Genomic DNA, 23,149 nt, shown 5'->3' on the forward strand with positions numbered 1-23,149 from the left:
TCCTCTGACTGTTTTACTATTATTAGTATTATATTTTGAGCGTATCATTACTTGCATTAATGTAAAAGGACATTTGACTGTCGCAGTTGGTTATTGTGGAGCTTATTGGATAGGACTGCAAACATCTGCTAATTATTTCTCTAGTGATAATTGTTTGTTCAAATCAGTAAAACCAGAGCATAAAATACCTCAAAATTAATTGTAATACTTTACATTATTAATGCTATAATTCAGGAACTACGTTTTTTCCCACATGTGTGCACAAATAAACAATTATCGTTTACAGTTATTATTTCAAAGGATTTCACGATATGTTTTGTACTATAGTAACACAACGCTGCATTGATCCAATAAACCAAATGTGTTCAAGTATTCAAATACATTTGAATGGTGTCGAGTACAGCTGCACCTTTACCAGCTTTGAGAACACTTTCATGATCAATCATTATAAAACATATCATATATATTATTCTGAAATGGACCAATCTGCACAACGACTACTTTCACTGTCGCTACTTTCACTATATTTTGATGAGATTTCTACTTTCACTTGAGGAACATTTTGAATGCAGGACTTTTACTAACAGAGTATTCCTACACTCTGGTACTTCTACTTTTACTCAAGTACAATATCTGAGTACTTCTACTTTTACTCAAGTACAATATCTGAGTACTTCTACTTTTACTAAAGTACAATATCTGAGTACTTCTACTTTTACTCAAGTACAAAATCTGAGTACTTCTACTTTTACTCAAGTACAATATCTGAGTACTTCTACTTTTACTAAAGTACAATATCTGAGTACTTCTACTTTTACTCAAAGTACAAGATCTGAGTACTTCTACTTTTACTCAAGTACAAGATCTGAGTACTTCTCCAACCTCTGGTTCAGTATAATTATTGATATCTGGTATTGATTGAATAAAAAATAAAAATGTTATAATGTTTAAATATGTTTGTAAAAGGAATCAAAGACACGTCAAACCGGTGAGCCACATTTATTATCTATCTTCTTATTGTATTTATTATTCATGTTTGTATATATTGTGTTGATATTGTTCATTATATATGTGTATTATTTATTTAAACAGTAATAACTGGCTACTTGTCATCACGTGTAATATTTGATTTTGAATATTAACTTTATTATTTAATTTGCCTCAGGTTTAGCGTGTGTCCTCGACAGATATAAACTGCCCCGCCCCCTGCCGGTGTGTGTGTGTGTGTGTGTGTGTGTGTGTGTGTGAGTGTGTGTGTGTGTGTGTGTGTGTGTGTGTGTGTGTGTGTGTGTGTGTGTGTGTGTGTGTGTGTGTGTGTGTGTGTGTGTGTGTGTGTGTGTGTGTGTGTGTGTGTGTGTGTGTGTGTGTGTGTGTGTGTGTGTGTGTGTGTGTGTGTGTGTGTGTTATAAACTGCCCCGCCCCTTGCCGAGGAAAGTGTGTGTGTGTCAGATAGCGCTCCTCTCATCTGTCTTCAGTCTCTCTCGTATAGCTGTTATCTCTCTCCGCGTGCAGCAGACTTTCACCGTGTTTTTGGTTTTTGACTTTCACCGTATTCTTCAAGTTCCATTTGTCGATATTTGGAAAGTGTCGGAAGTGTTTTAACACCTGATCAGTGTCGGAAATCTACTTTGTGAGAAAGGTGAGTTATTTGGATCGATAACAACTTAAATGTTTCATAAAATAAGAGTGTTTTTACTCTATTATGCGTCATATATGAGCTTGTGATACATGCATGATTGAAATATGATAAATAATGTCCATGTGGCAGACAGCGTGTAGAGCTCCGTGTGTATGTAGTCATAAGAGTGCCGATAAAAGAATAATGATCTGTAAACAAATAAGGAGATGAATGTGGAAATATCAAGTGGTTTGCATAGAATAATAAATACGCAAATTAACAACGAAGGATATATAAAGAGGAATCAGATAATGGAGGAAAGCCAAGCAAAATCGCGACAAGATATAACAATGACTTTATGTAAATAAATATGAAATAATAATAATAATAATGTTTAATATAAAAATAAACACAAAAATTGGAAAATAAAATGTAATAATAAAAATACAAATCGTTATTTCTATTGTTTGATTTTGTTTTTGTCTTTTAATTTCCACACATTTTGTTTATTATTTTTGTATTTATATTTCCTATTTTATTTTTTACTTCTTCAAATATTTCCTTAATTTTTTTTGCATTTTCTGATTTATTTATTTCATTTATTTGAGAGTTAGCTTAGATGCTAACTGGACTGACAGGTCTGACAGCCACTGAGTATATTTACTCATGTCCAGCGATTAAGTACACATGTGAGGTACTTGTAGTTTGTTTGAATAATAACTAACAATGCAAAGTAAACAGTGGGTTTATAGGTCTGTGTCCTTAAGAAACATTAAGCTAACAATGTTAACGTTGTGAATAAATGGTTAACGAGCTAACAGCTAACTGCTAACAGCTAACAAACAGGGTCCATGTGTTTTCTGTTCAAAGTGTAATAATATTAAAGAGACCCTATTGTGTTTTGGGGGGTTTCTCTTTTCTGTCGTGTGTTCTATATGTTTCAGTGCATGTAAATGGTCTGCAAAGGCTAAAATCCTCTTTGTGCACACTGTGTTAAGAACATTTAAAACAAATTATTATTTTAAAAAGTGATAATTTAACCCAGGGAGCTAAATGCACCTCACTGCAGAAATGAAACTTCACTGCAGGAGTGTCGGCTGTCAAGGTGTGAAATAAAAAAGGGGGAAGTAATTCTTGGTAACACAGATCATCATGTGGCACATTATCGCCGCACTTCTCTGAAAACGTTTTTCTGCCCTATATAGACTTTGAAGTTGCAATCGCCCAAATCTCTGTCCTTTGATTCTTGTTTTTGTGGATCTCATTCTTAATTCCACTCATTTTTGTCTTGTTTTAGAGAAATTCAATTTACAAATCTCTAAAACTGCAGCTATAGCAGTCTCTTATCATCAGAGCTCACGTTTTACTGCAGACCTGCTGCCACTTTGATCCTCCGTAGAGTTGACAGGAAGCTGAGAGGTGTGACGTGTGTTCCTCTTCACTTCCTCTGCAGGGCAGGACATGATGAAGCAAAGATAATTAATAAATGCAAGTATAAAGAAGTGTTTTCTGAGCGTGTCCTGTGGGTGCTAGTGTGATCAAATCCTTATAAAGAGACCTCACTGTTACACTTATCTCTGGAGCCGCACTTATACAACTTCTTGGTAAAAAGAGTCGTTAGTAGAGAGAAGAAGAAGAAGAAGGAGTTAATGACCTTTTTTATAGTTAGCACAAGATCCCCTCTTGATGTCGAATTAAAAGATAGATGGATAAAGACGGTATATAAGTACAGAACATTTACCATAAATAGATGGAAAGGTACTTTGTTGATTGCAAATTGTTTTGTTGAAGCAGCAAGGCATTCAAATCTTCATCACTTTAAGTATAAACTGCTGCAGCGCTCACATGAACCGAAACAGAAAATAACTGGTCATTGCAATTAATCGCAGAAAATCATCAATTGTTGCCCAGCACTAATATATATTTATTTATTTTCCTATTCCTATAAAGACTATTTCTTGGGATGAACCAAACCTGGTCGAAAGGGAAGAGTCCTGCACCTGGGAGTTATCGAGGACACATGTTTGACCTTCAAGTGTTTTGTAGTGTTTTCTTGTTGTTGCATTGATAGCATGGGAGCCTCCTAGATTTCACAGATCTATTATTCCCCTCGCTCTCCTCTGGGATTTCTTTTTGTGCTGCTTAATACATTATAATAAACTGCAATGCAACACCTCATCCCTCTGACATCAAGACACATGAATACCTGACTTCAGAGGAAAGACCAACAAAAGCGAGTCAAATAGAATTTAAAAACCTTGAAATAACAAGTTTTCTTTATTAATAAATAGTGTGTCTTCGTCCCAGAGGGGAAACCCTGCTTCAGAGAGCAGAGGCTGCAGCTGTTATCTCACACAACTCAACCTCCAGACAGATTCTCTCTGAGGGGATTCTTCAACTCAAAAACAGCAGATTCCTGTTTGCTGAGCCTTTTAGGGAAGATGGCTCACAGATAGAATTATCCAAGAGCTGGGAATAGATGTTTTTCCAGGAATTACTCTTAAAGAAAAGCGATCTGAAGGTTGACCTTTGCTTTATCACCTCTGTCTCTATCTCCCTGTCAATGAAGGGCGAAACCTGCTTAAAACACAAGTATTTTGGATTAGATTTATTTATTGTTATAATGGTTCATGTCAGTAGGTAGTGTCTCTACTTTAAAGAGTCCTCTCCTGCTGATGTTCAGGTGTATATCAGTATGTAGTGTCTCTACTTTAAAGAGTCCTCTCCTGCTGATGTTCAGGGTGTATATCAGTATGTAGTGGCTCTACTTAAAGAGTCTCCTGCTGATTCTGTGTATATCAGTATGTATGTCTCTACTTTAAAGAGTCCTCTCCTGCTGATGTTCAGGTGTATATCAGTATGTAGTGTCTCTACTTTAAAGAGTCCTCTCCTGCTGATGTTCAGGTGTATATCAGTATGTAGTGTCTCTACTTTAAGAGTCCTCTCCTGCTGATGTTCAGGTGTATATCAGTATGTAGTGTCTCTACTTTAAAGAGTACTCTCCTGCTGATGTTCAGGTGTATATCAGTATGTAGTGTCTCTACTTTAAAGAGTCCTCTCCTGCTGATGTTCAGGTGTATATCAGTATGTAGTGTCTCTACTTTAAAGAGTCCTCTCCTGCTGATGTTCAGGTGTATATCAGTATGTAGTGTCTCTACTTTAAAGAGTCCTCTCCTGCTGATGTTCAGGTGTATATCAGTATGTAGGCTCTACTTTAAAGAGTCCTCTCCTGCTGATGTTCAGGTGTATATCAGTATGTAGTGTCTACTTTAAAGAGTCCTCTCCTGCTGATGTTCAGGTGTATATCAGTATGTAGTGTCTCTACTTTAAAGAGTCCTCTCCTGCTGATGTTCAGGTGTATATCAGTATGTAGTGTCTCTCTCTCTTTAAAGAGTCCCTCTCCTGCTGATGTTCAGGTGTATATCAGTATGTAGTGGCCTCTACTTTAAAGAGTCTCTCCTGCTGAGTTCAGGTGTATATCAGTATGTAGTGTCTCTACTTTAAAGAGTCCTCCCTCCTGCTGATGTTCAGGTGTATATCAGTATGTAGTGTCTCTACTTTAAAGAGTCCTCTCCTGCTGATGTTCAGGTGTATATCAGTATGTAGTGTCTCTGCTTTAAAGAGTCCTCTCCTGCTGATGTTCAGGTGTATATCAGTATGTAGTGTCTCTACTTTAAAGAGTCCTCTCCTGCTGATGTTCAGGTGTATATCAGTATGTAGTGTCTCTACTTAAAGAGTCCTCTCCTGCTGATGTTCAGGTGTATATCAGTATGTAGTGTCTCTACTTTAAAGAGTCCTCTCCTGCTGATGTCGGGTATCAGATGTAGTGTCTCTACTTTAAAGAGTCCTCCTGCTGATGTTCATGTAGTAGTGTCTCTACTTTAAAGAGTCCTCTCCTGCTGATGTTCAGGTGTATATCAGTATGTAGTGGCTCTACTTTAAAGAGTCCTCTCCTGCTGATGTTCAGGTGTATATCAGTATGTAGTGCTCTACTTTAAAGAGTCCTCCTCCTGCTGATGTTCAGGTGTATATCAGTATGTAGTGTCTCTACTTTAAAGAGTCCTCTCCTGCTGATGTTTCAGGTGTATATCAGTATGTAGTGTCTCTACTTTAAAGAGTCCTCTCCTGCTGATGTTCAGGTGTATATCAGTATGTAGTGTCTCTACTTTAAGAGTCCTCTCCGCTGATGTTCAGGTGTATATCAGTATGTAGTGTCTCTACTTTAAAGAGTCCTCTCCTGCTGATGATTCAGGGGTGGTATATCAGATGTAGTGTCTCTACTTAAAAGAGTCCTCTCCTGCTGATGATCAGGTGTATATCGTATGTAGTGTCTCTACTTTAAAGAGTCCTCTCCTGCTGAGTTCAGGTGTATATCAGTATCTAGTGTCTCTACTTTAAAGAGTCCTCTCCTGCTGATGATCAGGTGTATATCAGTATGTAAGTGTCTCTACTTTAAAGAGTCCTCTCCTGCTGATGTTCAGGTGTATATCAGTATGTAGTGTCTCTACTTTAAAGAGTCCTCTCCTGCTGATGTTCAGGTGTATATCAGTATGTAGTGTCTCTACTTTAAAGAGTCCTCTCCTGCTGATGTTCAGGTGTATATCAGTATGCTAGTGTCTCTACTTTAAAGAGTCCTCTCCTGCTGATGTTCAGGTGTATATCAGTATGTAGTGTCTCTACTTTAAAGAGTCCTCTCCTGCTGATGTTCAGGTGTATATCCAGTATTGTAGTGTCTCTACTTTAAAGAGTCCTCTCCTGCTGATGTTCAGGTTGTATATCAGTATGTAGTGTCTCTACTTTAAAGAGTCCTCTCCTGCTGATGTTCAGGTGTATATCAGTATGTAGTGTCTCTACTTTAAAGAGTCTCTCCTGCTGATGTTCAGGTGTATATCAGTATGTAGTGTCTCTACTTTAAAGAGTCCTCTCCTGCTGATGTTCAGGTGTATATCAGTATGTAGTGTCTCTACTTTTAAAGAGTCCTCTCCTGCTGATGTTCAGGTGTATATCAGTATGTAGTGTCTCTACTTTAAAGAGTCCTCTCCTGCTGATGTTCAGGTGTATATCAGTATGTAGTGTCTCTACTTTAAAGAGTCCTCTCCTGCTGATGTTCAGGTGTATATCAGTATGTAGGGTCTCTACTTTAAAGAGTCCTCTCCTGCTGATGTTCAGGTGTATATCAGTATGTAGTGTCTCTACTGTGACATGTCTCCATGCTTTCATGTTCAAAAAGCTCTTTATTTTTCTCAGTTTTCACCCTCTGTCTGAAACCAGAGCTCAGTCTGCTCTGATTGGTTAGCTGGCTGGCTCTGTTGTGATTGGTCAACCGCTTAGAGATGTCCCGCCTATTAGCCTCATCACGTACAATGTGTTGGAGCGCTAGCCAATAGGAGCACAACTGTTGCCTAGTGATGTCACTTAGAGTTTAACGTGGAAGAGCTTAAAGGGTTTTCTTCGTAGGAACTTGCAAAATACGCAGACTTCTCAAAACCACACAACATGTTGAGATCCTCTTCCTATGTTGTAACAGCGTTTCCTCTTTTGTCTCTGCAGCGTCACGTTGCCTCAGTGATTATTGGCATCATCTCAGCCCCTCGAGAGGTTCATGGGAAGAAGGCTGTGAGCGGGGAGGACTTAAGAGCGGAGGAACTGAGGGAAGGGGACAGCAGAGGATTCTATCTGGAGCCTTTGAGTGTGCAGTGAGGAGTAAATACATTTCTCTCGTCAGGAGTTTGGCGGTGGATGTTTGTGGAGGTGAGGCGCCCGGCTGCAGCGATGGTGTTTGAGGCGAGGCTTCCTCCCTCCTTACCTTTGACCTTTCCTTCACGATGTCTGAAGAACCCCCCCTTAACTACTACCTCCACATCTACATCGTGCTGGAGCTGCTGATCGCCGTGTTCTCCGTGTTGGGAAATGTTCTGGTTTGTTGGGCCGTGTGCCTCAACAGCAACCTGCAGAGCATCACCAACTTCTTCGTGGTGTCTCTGGCGGTGGCAGATATCGCCGTCGGGGTGCTCGCCATCCCCTTCTCCATCGCCATCAGCACCGGGTTCTGCTCCAACTTCTACGGCTGCCTGTTCATCGCCTGCTTCGTTCTGGTGCTGACGCAGAGCTCCATCTTCAGCCTGCTGGCCATCGCCATCGACCGCTACATCGCCATCAAGATATCGCTCAGGTCAGTGGAGCCGGGGTGGAGACATGGGAGTGTCATAAAATACATGTTACTTGTTAGATGCTTTTATCCAAATGTCTTACATACTCAATACAGTTTGGGGTGAAGTGTCCAGGGACACAACGACATGCTGACTGCAGTGGGGTTTGAACCTGATCCCAACACCAACGCACTATCCACTGCGCCACACACCTCCCTTATAAAGACAAATACATTTTAAATAAGCAAAGAAATTGAGGAATTTCAAAGAGTGAATACAAAAATGTGGAAATATTTAAAAACAAAACAAACAAGTAAATAGCTAAATGTCAAAATATAAATAAATAAGTAAATAGATAGTTAACAAATAATCATACAAATTTCATGGCACTCCTATATATTTTGTTCTCAGCTCAGTGTAATCCGTCTCCTGGTCCCCGTGCGAGTGGAGGTCTCACAATAAAACCACATATTTCATTTTGTATTTATGAGTATCGACATTTGATATTTGATCCAGAAACCCTTGGCAGATTAAGTGTTTCCAGAAATGGCGTCTCCCACGAGGCCGCTTCCCTCCGGGGCAATCCAACGAGCGGCGCTCTAATTACTTACACAGACTGTGACCCCCCCCCCCCCCCCCCAAACCCCCTGTGTGATCCTACTTCATATTTTAACTGGTAAAACACATCGCTTATTAAACCGCTTATGTTGAATGTCGGCCTAGATTAGGATATCAAATTAGACGGTACGTGTCCAGATATTTAACCTTTCAGCTCATCACATTAACTCAGATCTTAAAGAGGCTCTATTCTGGGGTTTCCCTCTCTTAATGTGTGATTTTAGTGCATGTAAATGGTCTGCAAAGGCTTATATTCCTGTGTTTCCCCTGTATGAACCTGAAGATGAGCAGAATATGACCTCTTCAACCCTCCTGTTGTGTTCGGGTCATTTGAACATATACAATTGCTGATCACCACTTTCATTGCATTTTGGATGACTTAGTCAACTTTGTAACACCCATGGTGTAACCATCCGGATCAGATAAAACACACATACGCTAGATGTGTTCCCCTCCTTATGTGCCCAATCCCCCATGTGAATCACACCTGGCACACACACACACACACACACACACACACACACACACACACACACACAGAACAATTTGACACGTTTCCCGCTCTTATGTGCCCCTCCCCCCACATGGATCACACCTGGCAGACGCAATACATGTTCAGTGTCTGTTCTTTGTATATTTACTGCAGTTGTTCATGTATACCAGTAGTCTGATGCAATATGTACAGTTTGAAAGGGTGTTAAATGAAATTTGGTGATGATTAATGGTTTTTGTGTTAATGTAATAGCAGTTAAAACAGGACCGGTCAAATTTGAACACCAAAGTAAGGGGGGGAAACAAACACAACCGGAGGGTTAATCAACTCCCATGCTTTGTGAGTGGGCTCATTGTGACCTTTTATAGCCGACCACCATTATGGGAAGCGCCACTCTTTTGAATTTCTTTAAGCAAGCATGCTTCCCTTACTAGATTATAACATTATAATGTAATGCACACTAACAAAAAAACTACATTTTGAAATGTTTCGATTAATAAAAGAAGAGATAAGTTAATACAACATTTGGAAATATAGAGAGAAATAAATCAAAATAATGAATTAGTAAAGAGATATGGACATTTAATGAGATACAAATAAAAACAAGCAATATTTAAATATAAAATGGACATTTAATAAGGAAAATTTGTTGTTGCAACAAAAACTTGTTGTTGCAACATTAACCTCTGCACTTTAACATCTGAAGAATGTGATAGAAACAAGCCAAATATCTCAGCTGCTCTCCCACACAGGCCTCCCCAGAATAGACCTTCCTCTGCGGCCTGCAGGACCGTTGTTTGTTTATTCTGGCTCGTTTACTTCCGCCATGAGAAGTGCTTCCACCGAGCCGTCAGCTGATCTGAGGACAAGTCCAGGGAAACCTCATATCTACCGAATACTGAATATTATCAACTCGTTACGGCCCAAAGACGTACAAAGCCACAATATTTGTTCTAATGATTGTAACGTCTCAAAATCTGGCATGGACAAGCTTTGGTAAAATAGATAATCGGAAAGGTTTGTACTTTTTTGGATCACATGGAAAATCAGACTTTTATTAATCGCCAAAGTCAGGGTTTGTTTTGTTTTTGATTTGGAGAAGTGGCCTTATTGGAGTTATGAAATGGCTTCCATATGAAATATATATTTTTAACTGCATAGATGTACGTAAGTCGTCTTCAACAGAGATGGGAGAAGTACTCAGATCTTGTACTTGAGGAAAAGTAGAAGTACTCAGATCTTGTACTTGAGGAAAAGTAGAAGTACTCAGATCTTGGACTTGAGGAAAAGTAGAAGTACTCAGATCTTGGACTTGAGTAAAAGTAGAAGTACTCAGATCTTGTACTTGAGTAAAAGTAGAAGTACTCAGATATTGTACTTGAGGAAAAGGAGAAGTACTCAAATCTTGTACTTGAGTTAAAGTAGAAGTACTCAGATCTTGGACTTGAGTAAAAGTAGAAGTACTCAGATCTTGGACTTCAGTAAAAGTAGAAGTACTCAGATCTTGTACTTGAGTAAAAGTAGAAGTACCAGAGTGTAGGAATACTCTGTTACAGTAAAAGTCCTGCATTCAAAATGTTCCTCAAGTGAAAGTAGAAAAGTATTCTCATCTAAATATAGTGATAGTAGCGACAGTAAAAGTAGTCATTGTGCAGATTGATCCATTTCAGAATAATATATATGATATGTTTTATAATGATTGATCATGAAAGTGTTCTCAAATCTGGTAAAGGTGCAACTAGTTTAAACTAATTGTGAATTTAATCCAGGTTTATCTAAAGTATTGTTTAAGTGTTGATCCAGTGTGAAAGTACAAACGAGCATAAAATGTAAATACCCAAGTAGAGGACAAGTAGCTCAACATTGTACTTAAGTACAGTACTTGAGTAAATGTACTTAGTTACTTTATCTCTCTGAAAGAAAAGGCCAGGGAGATGCAGATGTACCATATTTCCGTTTGTAGCTAAATGGCGCGCTCTGGTGGTTGTAATCATAACATGGTTTGAAATAGAAAGTCTGGTGGAGTATTATAACATTACATTACATTACATTACATTGCATTTAGCTGACGCTTTTATCCAAAGCGACTTACAATAAGTACATTCGACCAGGAAGACACAACCTTGAAGAAAACAGAATCATATAAGTACATCAGGTTTCATAGAGCCAAACATTTCAAGTGCTACTCAACTGGCTTTAGGTAAGCCAGTCCTTTATTAGTATATAAGTGCTTTGTTAATAAATCTATCGCTCGAAGTGGAGTCGAAAGAGATGAGTTTCAGTTTGCGCCGGAAGATGTGCAAGCTATCTGCCGTCCTGATGTCAATGGGGAGCTCATTCCACCATCTTGGAGCCAGGATAGCAAACCCACGTGTTTTCGCCGATGGGAACTTGGGTCCCCCTCGCAGCGAGGGTGCAGCGAGTCGTTTGGCTGATGCAGAGCGTAGTGCACGCGCTGGGGTGTACGGTTTAACCATGTCCTGGATGTAGGAAGGGCCAGATCCATTCGCAGCATGGTAAGCAAGTACCAGTGTCTTGAAGTGGATTCTAGCAGTTACCGGAAGCCAGTGAAGGGAGCGGAGGAGCGGAGTGGTGTGGGAACATTTAGGAAGGTTGAAGACCAGACGAGCCGCTGCATTCTGGATGAGCTGCAGAGGTCGGATGGCACATGCAGGTAGACCAGCCAGGAGGGAGTTGCAGTAGTCTAGGCGTGAGATGACGAGAGCCTGGACCAGAACCTGAGTCGCTTTCTGTGTCAGCTAGGGACGTATCTTCCTGATGTTGTAAAGCGTGTATCTGCAGCAACGGGTTGTAGCAGCGATGTTTGCAGCGAAGGACAGTTTGTTATCTAGGGTCACACCCAGATTCCTTGCAGTCTGAGTCGGGGAAACAACTGAGGTGCCGATGTTGATTGTTAGGTCAAGAGTGGGACAATCTTTTCCCGGAAGGAAGAGCAGCTCAGTCTTGTCAAGGTTGAGCTTGAGGTGATGAGCAGACATCCACTGAGAGATGTCAGCTAGACAAGCAGAGATGCGTGCGACGACCTGGGTCTCTGAGCGGGGAAAGGACAGAATTAATTGGGTGTCGTCAGCGTAGCAGTGGTAAGAAAAACCATGCGGGCTAATGACTGATCCGAGCGAGTTTGTGTACAGGGAGAAGAGGAGGGGACCAAGAACAGAGCCCTGAGGGACCCCTGTAGTTAATTGACAAGGGTCGGACTCAGACCCTCTCCAAGTAACCCTGTAGGTGCGGTCTTTGAGGTATGAGGTGAGGAGGGAAAGTGCAGAGCCTGAAACTCCAAGTTTTTGGAGAGTGCGAAGGAGGATCTGATGATTCACCGTGTCGAATGCAGCAGACAGGTCCAACAGGATGATGACAGAGGAGAGGGATGCAGTTTTGGCAGTGTGCAGTTATTCCGTGACAGCAATGAGAGCAGTTTCTGTGGAGTGACCTGCCTTGAAACCAGACTGGTGCGGATCCAGAAGGTTGTTCTGATTGAGATAACAGGAGAGTTGTTTAAAGACAGCGCGTTCAAGTGATTTAGACAGGAACGGGAGGAGAGAGACAGGCCTGTAGTTTATAACATCAGACGGGTTGAGAGTGGGTTTCTTTAGGAGAGGGTTTACTCTTGCCTCCTTGAGACTGTTTGGAAAGTGACCAGAAGTTAGAGAAGTGTTGATGAAATGGGTGAGAAACGGTAGAATATCAGGAGCGATAGTCTGAAGGAGGTTTGAAGGGATAGGGTCCAGAGGGCAGGTGGTAGGGCGGGCAGAGGTAATGAGGGTAAGAACCTCACTTGGAGAGAGAGGGGAAAAGGAGGTAAGTGTGTTGGTGGAAGGAGAGTCTGGTGACCCAGCGGTGAGTAAAGGTGAGTCAGAAAAAGAAGAGCGAATATCATCAACCTTTTTTTCAAAGTGGGTAACAAAGTCGCTTGACAGAAGTGAGGAGGGGGGAGGAGCTTTGGGAGGGTCCAAGAGGGTGGAGAAGATGGAGAATAGTTTTTTGGGATTGGAATAGGAAGATTGGATCTTATCTTGAAAGAAAGTGCTTTTTGCCTGAGAGATCGAAGCAGAGAAAGAGGAGAGGAGAGCCTGATAGGTTAGGAGGTTATAAACGGGAGAAAGGGAAGGGCGGTGGATTGGTTAAACAAACTTTTTCAGACTTTGTCTCATGTGAAACCATAAACTAGGCCGCTTTAAGTATGGATGTCCTTAGAAAAAAAAACAAATTCGTTTTTCTCTCCAGGCACGACAGCTTGGTGACCAAAATCTAACATCCTAACAGCTCCCTGTGTTCCCTCCAGAGGGAGTTTCTCTCCCTCACACCTGGTTTCAGACAGAGGGTGAAAAGACAGGCTGTATGAGAAAAATAAAGAGCTTTTTGAAAATTAAAGCATGGAGACATGTCCCAGTAGAGACACTACATACTGATATACACCTGAACATCAGCAGGAGAGGACTCTTTAAAGTAGAGACACTACATACTGATATACACCTGAACATCAGCAGGAGAGGACTCTTTAAAGTAGAGACACTACATACTGATATACACCTGAACATCAGCAGGATATGTCCTCTTTAAGTATGGCTGTCCTTAGGGGGGGGAAAAGCATTCTTATATTATATTTGATGTTTCTATCATCTTCCTCCCCAGATACAACAGCTTGGTGACGGGGCAGCGCGCTCAGGGCATCATCGCCATCTGCTGGGTGTTATCCATCATCATCGGCCTGACCCCCATGATGGGATGGCACAAACCCCCCGACAGCAGCAACAGCAGCAACAGCTCCGTTTGCCCCCCGGGCCTCATGCCCTGCCTGTTTGAGGACGTGGTGGTCATGGAGTACATGGTCTACTTCAACTTCTTAGCCTGCGTGCTCATCCCCTTGCTGCTGATGCTGGGGATCTACCTGTGCATCTTCATGGCCGCTCGCCACCAACTCAAATTCATGGAGGTGAAGGCGGTGCACGGGGGGAAGTCTCGCTCCACACTGCAGAAAGAAGTCCAGGCGGCGAAGTCTCTAGCGATCATCGTAGGACTTTTCGCTGTCTGCTGGCTTCCTCTCCACATCATAAACTGTTTCACGCTCTTCTGTCCGGACTGCGCTGGTCCTCCAGTGTGGATCATGTTCGTGGCGATCATCCTTTCCCACGCCAACTCTGTCATCAACCCTTTTATCTATGCCTATCGAATCCGGGAGTTCAGGCAAACCTTTCGCAGGATTATCCGCCGACACATCCTTCGAAAGCAGGAAACCTTCGAGAGCGGCAGCAGCAGACGCAACTCCATGAGACTCAAAGCGGACGGGATGAACTTTGACGCTTGTACTGAACATAGCAGCAGCAGCAGCAGCTGTGAAAGCTCCTGCAGATGTTCCTCTCACATCTCGACTGTCGGGGGAAGTTTGGTGGCGGTTTCTCGGCCTCCTTTATCAGTCATTATCTCCCATTGTCCTAAAATGGGACCCTGTCCACTGCAGGCTCTCAGACACATCCCTGGACGCCATCATCATCTTCAGTATGCAGAGCAAGAGCACGACAGTGCAGGACAGGAAGTGGAAGAGGAGGCGAGGTCGGCACAGGCGGAATCGCTGTACGACGAACAGGAGAGGAAGTGTTGCTTTATAGAGCTGGCGAACATGTCATGACGCATGCAGAAAAACCCGGTTATCGGATGATTGAATGGGCTTCATCAGCTTCAAAGGTGTGGGTCAGAAGCTCCAGCTCCTACATCACCAACAAAAAGGAATATAAGAAGAAACCGTGACCTCTAGTGGACGTAGTGCGTATGACAGGACAGGAGCAAAGGCCATTTTAAACTTTGCGGACACGTTCCTGATGATGCAAATCGCGATATTAGTCCCATCCACGAGGGTCCTGTACGTTCAGCAAAAGCCCCTAATGCAAATCCAGTTTTGCTCCACACTCCAGTCCAGTTATTGGCGAATGAACCTGTAGCTTGTTTGCTAAGAAGAAGATGGAAAGACACAAAACTGGAGGATTGTTTAGGAGAGAGGTTGTGTGAGCCATTACGGACGTTACGAACATGAATAAAATGTGTCTTTTAAAGGAAAACAAAGACAAATGGCAAACACTGTAACGTGGATTGTGGATCGGTAAAAAACCAAATAGACGTGCAAAGTTAAAATACTTCACAAGACCCGTGATGAACTATTAACATCAAGAAAATGCTTAATAAAACCAAACAGTCTCGCCCCCTCAGTTTATTCCAGCTTGTTTTTATTCAGAAGGGGAGGTTATTTAAGAAAATGAAGTCTCTGCACTGTTGTTGAAATGTCGTTTGTTTGTTGCCTTTAATCCAGTGGCGAACCGTGTCTATCACAACTGGACCTTCTGTAGACACACACACACACCTCGCCCCCGCGGCATTATATTGTCCGTCTTTTCACTGAATTGTCGTCTTGAAAAGAGTACTCACAACAATTCCGCAACAATTTTATCTTCACCTAGTGCACTTGTCATTTCAACGTTAAAAACAATAAAACGGCATGAATTGCTTCGTCGCATTCATCTAGATCCTCTGTCTCGAGCCAGTTAACTTCTAGAGGGCCTTCTAGAGCACCTGGAACCGAGGGAAACTCTGAAAGAACACGCCCATTGGCTACAAATCAATATAGGATTGGTTGATCAAACTGTCAGTCCAAACGTACGCTCTCATTCAGAGCAACGGCCAGGGCATTCGATCAAGGATGTAGAATACCTTGTTGAAGGATATTCTACCCAGAGACCCAGAACAAGATCTGATTGGTTGCTTTCTTTTCTAACACAAAACCACTGAAATGCGTAGAGCATGGTCCGAGAAGGACAAACAAATCAACGTACCACTGTAATATTACAGATCAACAACACGGATACGATTCTCATTATTCATTTTAAATTATTAAATCGATTTTGTGTTTGTTTTATCTGAGTGTTCCAGGGTATTCTCTGAATACCTTGAAGGCCCTGACGGTTCGCCACTGCTTTAATCCACAGAATACTTCGGACCAGATATATGAAGTCTCTCCTTTTATTTTTATATGCAGATCTGTAGCGGCGATCGCTCATCAAAAAAAGCTACTCATGGAGGTTAGCAGTCAGAGTTCCCAACGCGTGTTGTTGTGAAGGATGAGGTCCACCATGACGTCATTTGTAATGCTTTATTTACTTCAAATGTTCTTTTAAGACTCACATATCTAAAATCTTGTTTAAAACATAACGATCACGGTTGAAAAACGTGTGGCTTCCTCTGCAACCTCTCATCCCAGCTGATCACCCACACATATAGGTTAATTACCTCCCGTCCTCCCAGGTGCGCAGATTGGATGATGACGCGTTCACACACACAGAAGCTTCATCCCAATATCCCTCCTCGACTCCTCTCTTCTCCTCCTCCGGGACTTGACCCGGAAATCGATCAAGACACGCCATGTTGAAGGACGTCCCAATAGCTGAAATGCACACGGAGGAGTCGAGGAGGGGTGAGGGAGGAGGGGTGCGGGAGGAGACGAAAGAGAGGATACACGCGAGCAGACTACGCGGAAGTGTTTTCACTGTATAAAAGCCCCGCCCCCACCTTCACAGCTGGTCGATTTCAACAGAGAAAAACGGACAACTGGAAGATGAGTGGAAAAGCGTCACATAAATGTATAAGTGCTCACAGCTCCGTGGGAATTATTATGTGCAATTCATTTCTAAAAGGCTTTCACATTACTATAATTATATTTTTATTTAAATGTAGGCTACATTTTACACCAAAACGAAACACAAAAGCAGGACCAACCATCATACATTGAATTCCTTGACTAACGAGAGAAAGATTCATTCATTTAAATAAATATTTCACAAACACCCCCGCCTCTGTTAGTACACATTTACTGACACAAACATTTGTATCATCTGTTGTAGACCCAAATACATTAAATACAATAAGAACTCATTCTGAAAAAAGATAAACGCCATTCTTAAAATGTATAAACGAACAATAGTTTGTTTAATATTGATTAGAGTGCACAAAATAAATAAAATAATTGAGAGAAGAAAAAGAGATATGTTATCTATCAAAACCCAGTTAGATTAACATTCATTGGATTGCACACTTTGTTTGTTTGTTTGGATATGTAGTAAATTAACATTTCAATAGCACTTAATGACTGACTGAATGGAAATGACAATACATGAAAATGTAAAACGAAAAAAGCGATCATGAAAATGTTTCCAAAAAATGAATTAAATGATTTGTGACCACTTTGTTGTTCAGATATATCACATATTTGTAACTAAATGAAACATGAATTGAAACAAAACACGGTATAAACTGAGGAGTGACTCCCGTGAGGTTCATGTATTTTCTTCACTCTGCTCTCATGTCAAGAAGCATCAGATCAGTGCATGCACTGCCTCGTCCAATCAGTGAGCGATACACAGTAAGGGGGCGGGGTGAGTATCTGAGGATTTCATCGGAGGATGGTCTGGTGGTTCCTCGGTTATCGCTCCTCCATGATCGCTCCTCGCTCCTCGATCCTCGGTCCTCCGGCAGAAATAAGAGCCATGGGACGGTACTCAAGATGGCGCAGGAGGCAAATCAACTTCCGGTGAGACCGAGGAGCGAGGAAATGAAAATAGTCGACCTGAGAAGCAGCCCTGGACTCCTCTGTCCTCGCGTCACCTCCTCGTGTCCCTCGTTCGCATCTTACGGAGGCGGAGCTAAGATGCAAGGAAGAGAAGCGAGTGAGGAAAGGAGGAGTCGAGGAGGGGTGTTGGGATGAGGCTACAGACAAACCGCGTGCACGACCCAAAGCAAATTGTCTCCAACCGTTCTTTGTGAGTTCTTTTTTTTCTAAAAACACTTCAAACATGAGTCAGGTGTTTGTGTCCCACGTTTTAAACCATGTGTTGTTGTCTTCGTGTTCACAAGGTTGAGTCTCACTTACATTTACAAATGAATCTTTTTGAATCCACATTCCCCGCCGTATTTTTCTGTATTGCACTTACAAAACAAGACGTTTACATACGTCATTTGCGTGGTGCACAGACTTCAATAAATCTGCGAAGCAACGTTCACGCTCGTTTGCAAAAACCTTTTTCACATCCAGCCTTTTCCTTTCTCTCACACTGAAATCCAGCTTCTCCCACATCACGTGTGTTTCATAATAATGTGTTAAAGCGAAGGCCCCAAACTCGGTAATATATCCCTAACTCTGTGTTTGGGTCTGCTGAAAGTGTGACACTGTGACTTCTAAGTTATTTCTCATGTTGTTGACTTCTGAGTTTGATGAGTGGATTGTTAATGATTAGACTTAAAGGAATACTTCACCTCCAATCAACGACTCACTCAGTGTTTCCTTACATTTACCTCCACTGTAAATGAAGAATTGAAAAGCAGAGAAAAGTCTTGATGAATTGAAGTAAAGTAGCTTCCTGAACATAGTGACATCACTATATAACACCTGTGCTTCTATTGGCTAGCGCTCCAACACATTGTACGTGATAGGCTGAGGGGCGGGACATCTCTAAGCGGTTGACTAATCACAACAGAGCTGGCCAGCGAACCAATCAGAGCAGACTGGGCTCTGGTTTCAGACAGAGGGTGAAAAGAGGAGCTGCAGCACATTAAAGGAGAGGCAGAAAATACAAATATGACCCTGAAAATGAGCTTTAAATTGTAATATTTGACTGGAAATGCATTTGTTTAGGATGTACTCACTGTACTTCAATTCATCAAGAATGGTCTGTCTGTGTATGCTTTGGTAAGAGTTGAGGCATGTGAGCAAAGAGTTATTAATACACAAATGATCCTTTTATTGGTGAAATATCCCTTTAAACTCAAACCCATGACTCGAGCCTTTTTGTGTGTCTCTGCTGAATGTCTTGTCACATGCAGGCGAGCACAAAGTCCCGCCTTTCAATAAATTCCTTTTACATTTAAAGTGTCCTTACTGTATTTGCCGTCATTAATGTCCACAATGACACCGTCTCTACTCAGAAGCTGAAGGCGTGTCTGCAGGCGTTTCCCCAGGCGAGGTATCATATCAGATAGGGATGTCTATAGCCAGAGAGCATTATGGGAAATGGGTTATTTAGTCAAACTATGTTAGGACTTCTTTATTTTCCCAGCAATCCCCTGTGGGTTCAGGGTAAAGGGTGCAGAGCGTACTTCTTTTCAAAGCTTCCCTAGGGGTCTTTCGTGCTTTTTAAAAAAGATTCACAACTGAGACCTCTTTTTAGTGTGTTAGCTCCTAAATAACATTTCTCATTCTTAAATCTGTAGAAAATACAGACACATCGTACAGTTTTAAAGGTGTGTGTGTGTGTGTGTGTGTGTGTGTGTGTGTGTGTGTGTGTGTGTGTGTGTGTGTGTGTGTGTGTGTGTGTGTGTGTGTGTGTGTGTGTGTGTGTTGTGTGTGTGTGTGTGTGTGTGTGTGTGTGTGTGTGTGTGTGTGTGTGTGTGTGTGTGTGGTGTTGTGTGTGTGTGTGTGTGTGTGTGTGTGTGTGTGTGTGTGTGTGTGTGTGTGTGTGTGTGTGTGTGTGGACACCATGGATACAAGCAACAGTAACCCCTCGTTTATAAGGCTTTGAAAGGAGAAGAAGAGGAGGATGCAAAAGAAGTGTGTGTGTGTGTGCCATCTCTACGTCACAAAGTGTGCACCAAAACAGATTTAAGGGCCTCTTTTGTTTCTCTGTGTGTTTCTGGGGCTCTCTGTAGTAAACACATGTGGGTCAGAGTTGGTAGTCAGTGTGAGTGGAGGAGCACTGAGTCAGGAGCAGAACATGTTCGTCACTATCCTGCACGGAGGTTAGTAAAGATCCTCGTTCTTTTATATTCTGGTAGCTTTTCAAGTGTTTAAAAACAAGTCCAATTATCCTCATGTGATTATGTAAATGTAAATGGTGTTTTTTTTCATCTCTTATTTTTAACAATATTGTTTTCTTGCCAGACAGCAGGATGGAGATATTAAATCTCAACTGTAAGCTGATAAACTTCATCCATCATTTAAAGGAGCGATGCGGTCTGGACTTCAAAGGTAATAAACACAAATGTTAGTAATGGTTATTATAATGACTTTAAAACGAGTATATCTGAATTTAAAATATTACATATCACATTTTTAACAACAGCAAAGATTTGAAAAAAGTGTTTGTGTTTACAAAAATTACCTCATAGTAGAAAAAAGTTTGTACATGTTTTACAGATAAAATGTTTTTATTTAAAGGGGACCTATCATGCAAAATGCACTTTTAGATATCTTTTATACATAAATGTGTCCCCGGTGTGTCGGGGAACTCACGCAGCGTCAGGAAATAAAACCCTCTCTCTTTTCCTCCGTACCCAAATCTCTAAAAACGGGGAACAACGGAGCTGATCCAGATTTGCGTCCGATATGACGTAATATCTGAAATGTGGACCCACGGCCCAATCAGAAAGTTGCTATCAGAAACAATGCCCGACTGTTTTGGACGTAATATGGTCTGTGTTTACATTAGCATCGCTAACACTCAGAGCTAACCTGTACTGGAGAGCATGTGTGTGAAGAAGCAGGAAGTAAAAAGGAACTCACCTTGTGGTATAACCGGCAAGAGAGAAAGCCTTTGAGCTCCAGACTGTTTCAGAGAGAATCCTTGATAATCCATGATATGGAGTTTCATCACGGCAGCATTTAGTTTAGACAGTAGCTGCCGGGTCCCGCATGAGCTCAGACCCCTGCTTTTTATTTTTAAAGCTTTTTACCCCAAATCAGCACGTTTGAAACAGGAAGTGAAATAGAGGGATATGAGGCATGGATAGAATGATCTGTTTGGTGTTTTGAGCAAAACACTTCATAGACATGTTTTTTATATTTGTGTATATCTGAGAGCTATGCTATTGCCTACAAATAGCATGATAGGTGACCTTTAAATGACTCCCTCTGGGTTTTAGCCTTTACACACCATTTACATGCACACAAACCTAAATAACACACTACAGGAAAGGGACACAAATAGTGGGGCCTCTTCAATATAGTCTATAGCCTTTACTGAAGCATAATAGAGCATCTTTGATCATTATGAGTTGATTTACATATTTTATGAAGCTATCAAAGACACAGTGGAGACAAAAGTACAATATTTGCTCTGACATGTAGACGTGTAGAAGTATAAAGTAGAAACAAATAATAATATTCAAGTGTAGTACAAGTACCTCAAATATACTTGAGTAAAATTACTTATTTCCTATAAGCCTTTACAAACGCATAATGGTGTCTTCACAGGGCTCACAAAATGCATTAGGAAGCTGCAGCTGATTCAGAACGCCGCTGCCCGAGTCCTCACTAACAGAGTGGATCACATCAGTCCAGTACTGAAGTCTTTACGCTGGCTTCCAGTCTGCCAAACAATTGATTTTAAAGTGCTATTGCTGGTTTCTAAAGCACTGAATGGTTTAAATGATATCAACGACCTCCTGCAAAAATATGAACCTCAGGTCTTCTGGGACGGGTCTGCTCTCTGCTTCAAGAGTCAGAACTAAACATGGAGAAGCAGCGTTTAGTATGCCCCGACCATCTGGAGCAAACTGCCTGAATCCTGCAGGTCCGCTGCAACGGTTGATACTTTTAAATCGCGATTGAAAACGTATCTCTTTGACGCTGCATTTGGATGAGTTGTCTCAAATTGTAGTATGGCTTTTTATCCATGTGTTTTATACCTGTTGTGTTGATTTCATTATATTCGTTGTTTAAATGCCTGTTTTGAAATGCCACGTGCTTCCACTGTATTTGTTCTTAAATGTCTCTTTCATTTGGTAAATCACGTTGGGTTGCCGTGTGCTGAAAGGTGCTGTATAAATAAACGCCTTGCCTGCCTTTGAAGCTCAATTGCCTCTCAGGCCTCCGTCATGTCTTGTAATAGTAACATCAAGCGTTCCCTCGTGCAGAGTGCGTGGAGCTGATGGACGGCGGTGGGAAAGTGATGGATTTGGAGGCGAAGCAGCAAAGTGTCGCTCTGGCCAGCAGCGTGCTGACGGAGAGACAACACTACTTCCTGCTGAGAGTGTGCAGTACGTGGATCTAATGCTTAAACATAATGTCAATAAGAGACACAACTTTATTTTTATTTTGTAAGTTACATTATTACATCAGTTGTAAATGCATTGTTTTTTTATTATAAAGGAGCTTTAGGGTATGCCTTCGTCCAAAACAAACCAAAAATGTATCTAATAAAATATTAAAATGAATATAATCAATTATAATAAAAGTAAATAATTATTAATAATATATTAAGGGAATTAGATTGTGTAAAAATGGTGTCTCTTTCATTACAAAATAAAATAAATATGTTTTCATTTGTTTGTATAGTGTTAAATTACTGTATTGCTGCTATACTAGAGGTATTCTACATTATATATATATATATATATATATTTCATATTGATATATGGGGAGAATATCCTACAAATGTATCGAGCTGTTATTATACTACATTAAAATACTAATTAATATATGATCTATTTTCTCCAGGAGAGGATGATGCTGCAGGTCAGAAATATGTTTCTCTCCTGAACCCCTGCAGACACCCGGAGATAACAGGTGACAAACCAGCAGATTTATATATTAAAAAAGGCTCTCTAAAGCCTCCTGTTTGTCAACATTAAAATATAATTAAATGTTAATTTCTTCCTTCGTAGAGCTGCTGAGGAAACTGTCTAACCCCGATCAGGAGCAAGAGAAGAAGACGAGAGGACGGACGCAGAGGAGCAAACACATCTCTGCAAACAACAAGAAAAAACACATCAAATAGTTTCTTAAAGTCCGAGGTGGAAGAAGTACTCACATGTTGCACAGTTTGTCAAACTAGCTATACTACAGCGTAAAACCCTCTGTTACAAGTAAGAGTCCTGCATCAAAATATACTGATTATGCAGAATTACCCATTTTAGAATCATATATTTTATTCTAATTTACTATATCATTAATGATGAATTATTGAAGGTGGAGTTTATACTTGCACTGCTTGGTAGGTGTACCTTTAATACAATATAATTATGAGGTGATTTATATATTTTATGAAGCTATCAAAGACACAGTGGAGAAAAAAGTACAATATTTGCTTTGACATGTAGACGAGTAGAAGTATGATAAAGTGAAAATATTCAAGTGTAATACAAATACCTCAAATGTGTACTTGTACTTGAGTAAAATTACATATATTCCTTGTTGGATTGTTGTTTATTTTGTTGTGTGTTTTATGCTATAGTTTTAGGCTATAGTGTTTTGCAATGTGTGATGTTTTTTATATA

The 23,149-nt window shown here is 41.0% G+C and overlaps 2 protein-coding genes across 7 annotated transcripts; both read left to right on the forward strand.

Annotated features, from left to right (window-relative positions):
* Window positions 1-1,486: 1,486 nt before the first annotated feature.
* adora2aa (adenosine A2a receptor a) lies at window positions 1,487-15,099 on the forward strand. The gene is made up of 3 exons (XM_034210196.1): window positions 1,487-1,639; window positions 7,169-7,790; window positions 13,532-15,099. The coding sequence occupies exons 2-3, from the start codon at window positions 7,444-7,446 to the stop codon at window positions 14,523-14,525; spliced, it is 1,341 nt and encodes a 446-aa protein (XP_034066087.1). The 5' UTR covers window positions 1,487-1,639; window positions 7,169-7,443; the 3' UTR covers window positions 14,526-15,099.
* A 2,364-nt stretch (window positions 15,100-17,463) lies between these two features.
* Window positions 17,464-23,065, forward strand: LOC117542496 (uncharacterized protein C22orf15). 6 transcript variants are annotated; one of them, XM_034210202.1, is made up of 7 exons: window positions 17,464-17,700; window positions 18,863-18,900; window positions 19,583-19,672; window positions 19,819-19,901; window positions 21,788-21,910; window positions 22,371-22,439; window positions 22,538-23,065. In XM_034210202.1, the coding sequence occupies exons 3-7, from the start codon at window positions 19,590-19,592 to the stop codon at window positions 22,648-22,650; spliced, it is 471 nt and encodes a 156-aa protein (XP_034066093.1). In that variant the 5' UTR covers window positions 17,464-17,700; window positions 18,863-18,900; window positions 19,583-19,589; the 3' UTR covers window positions 22,651-23,065. The 6 variants fall into 6 exon arrangements, with proteins under 6 accessions (XP_034066093.1, XP_034066095.1, XP_034066092.1 ...); XM_034210204.1 differs by lacking the exon at window positions 18,863-18,900 and having other exon boundaries at window positions 19,815-19,901; XM_034210201.1 differs by lacking the exon at window positions 18,863-18,900.
* The last annotated feature ends 84 nt before the right edge of the window (window positions 23,066-23,149 follow it).

This window comes from Gymnodraco acuticeps, unplaced genomic scaffold (assembly GCF_902827175.1).
Source record: "Gymnodraco acuticeps unplaced genomic scaffold, fGymAcu1.1, whole genome shotgun sequence".
Lineage (NCBI taxonomy): Eukaryota > Metazoa > Chordata > Actinopteri > Perciformes > Bathydraconidae > Gymnodraco > Gymnodraco acuticeps.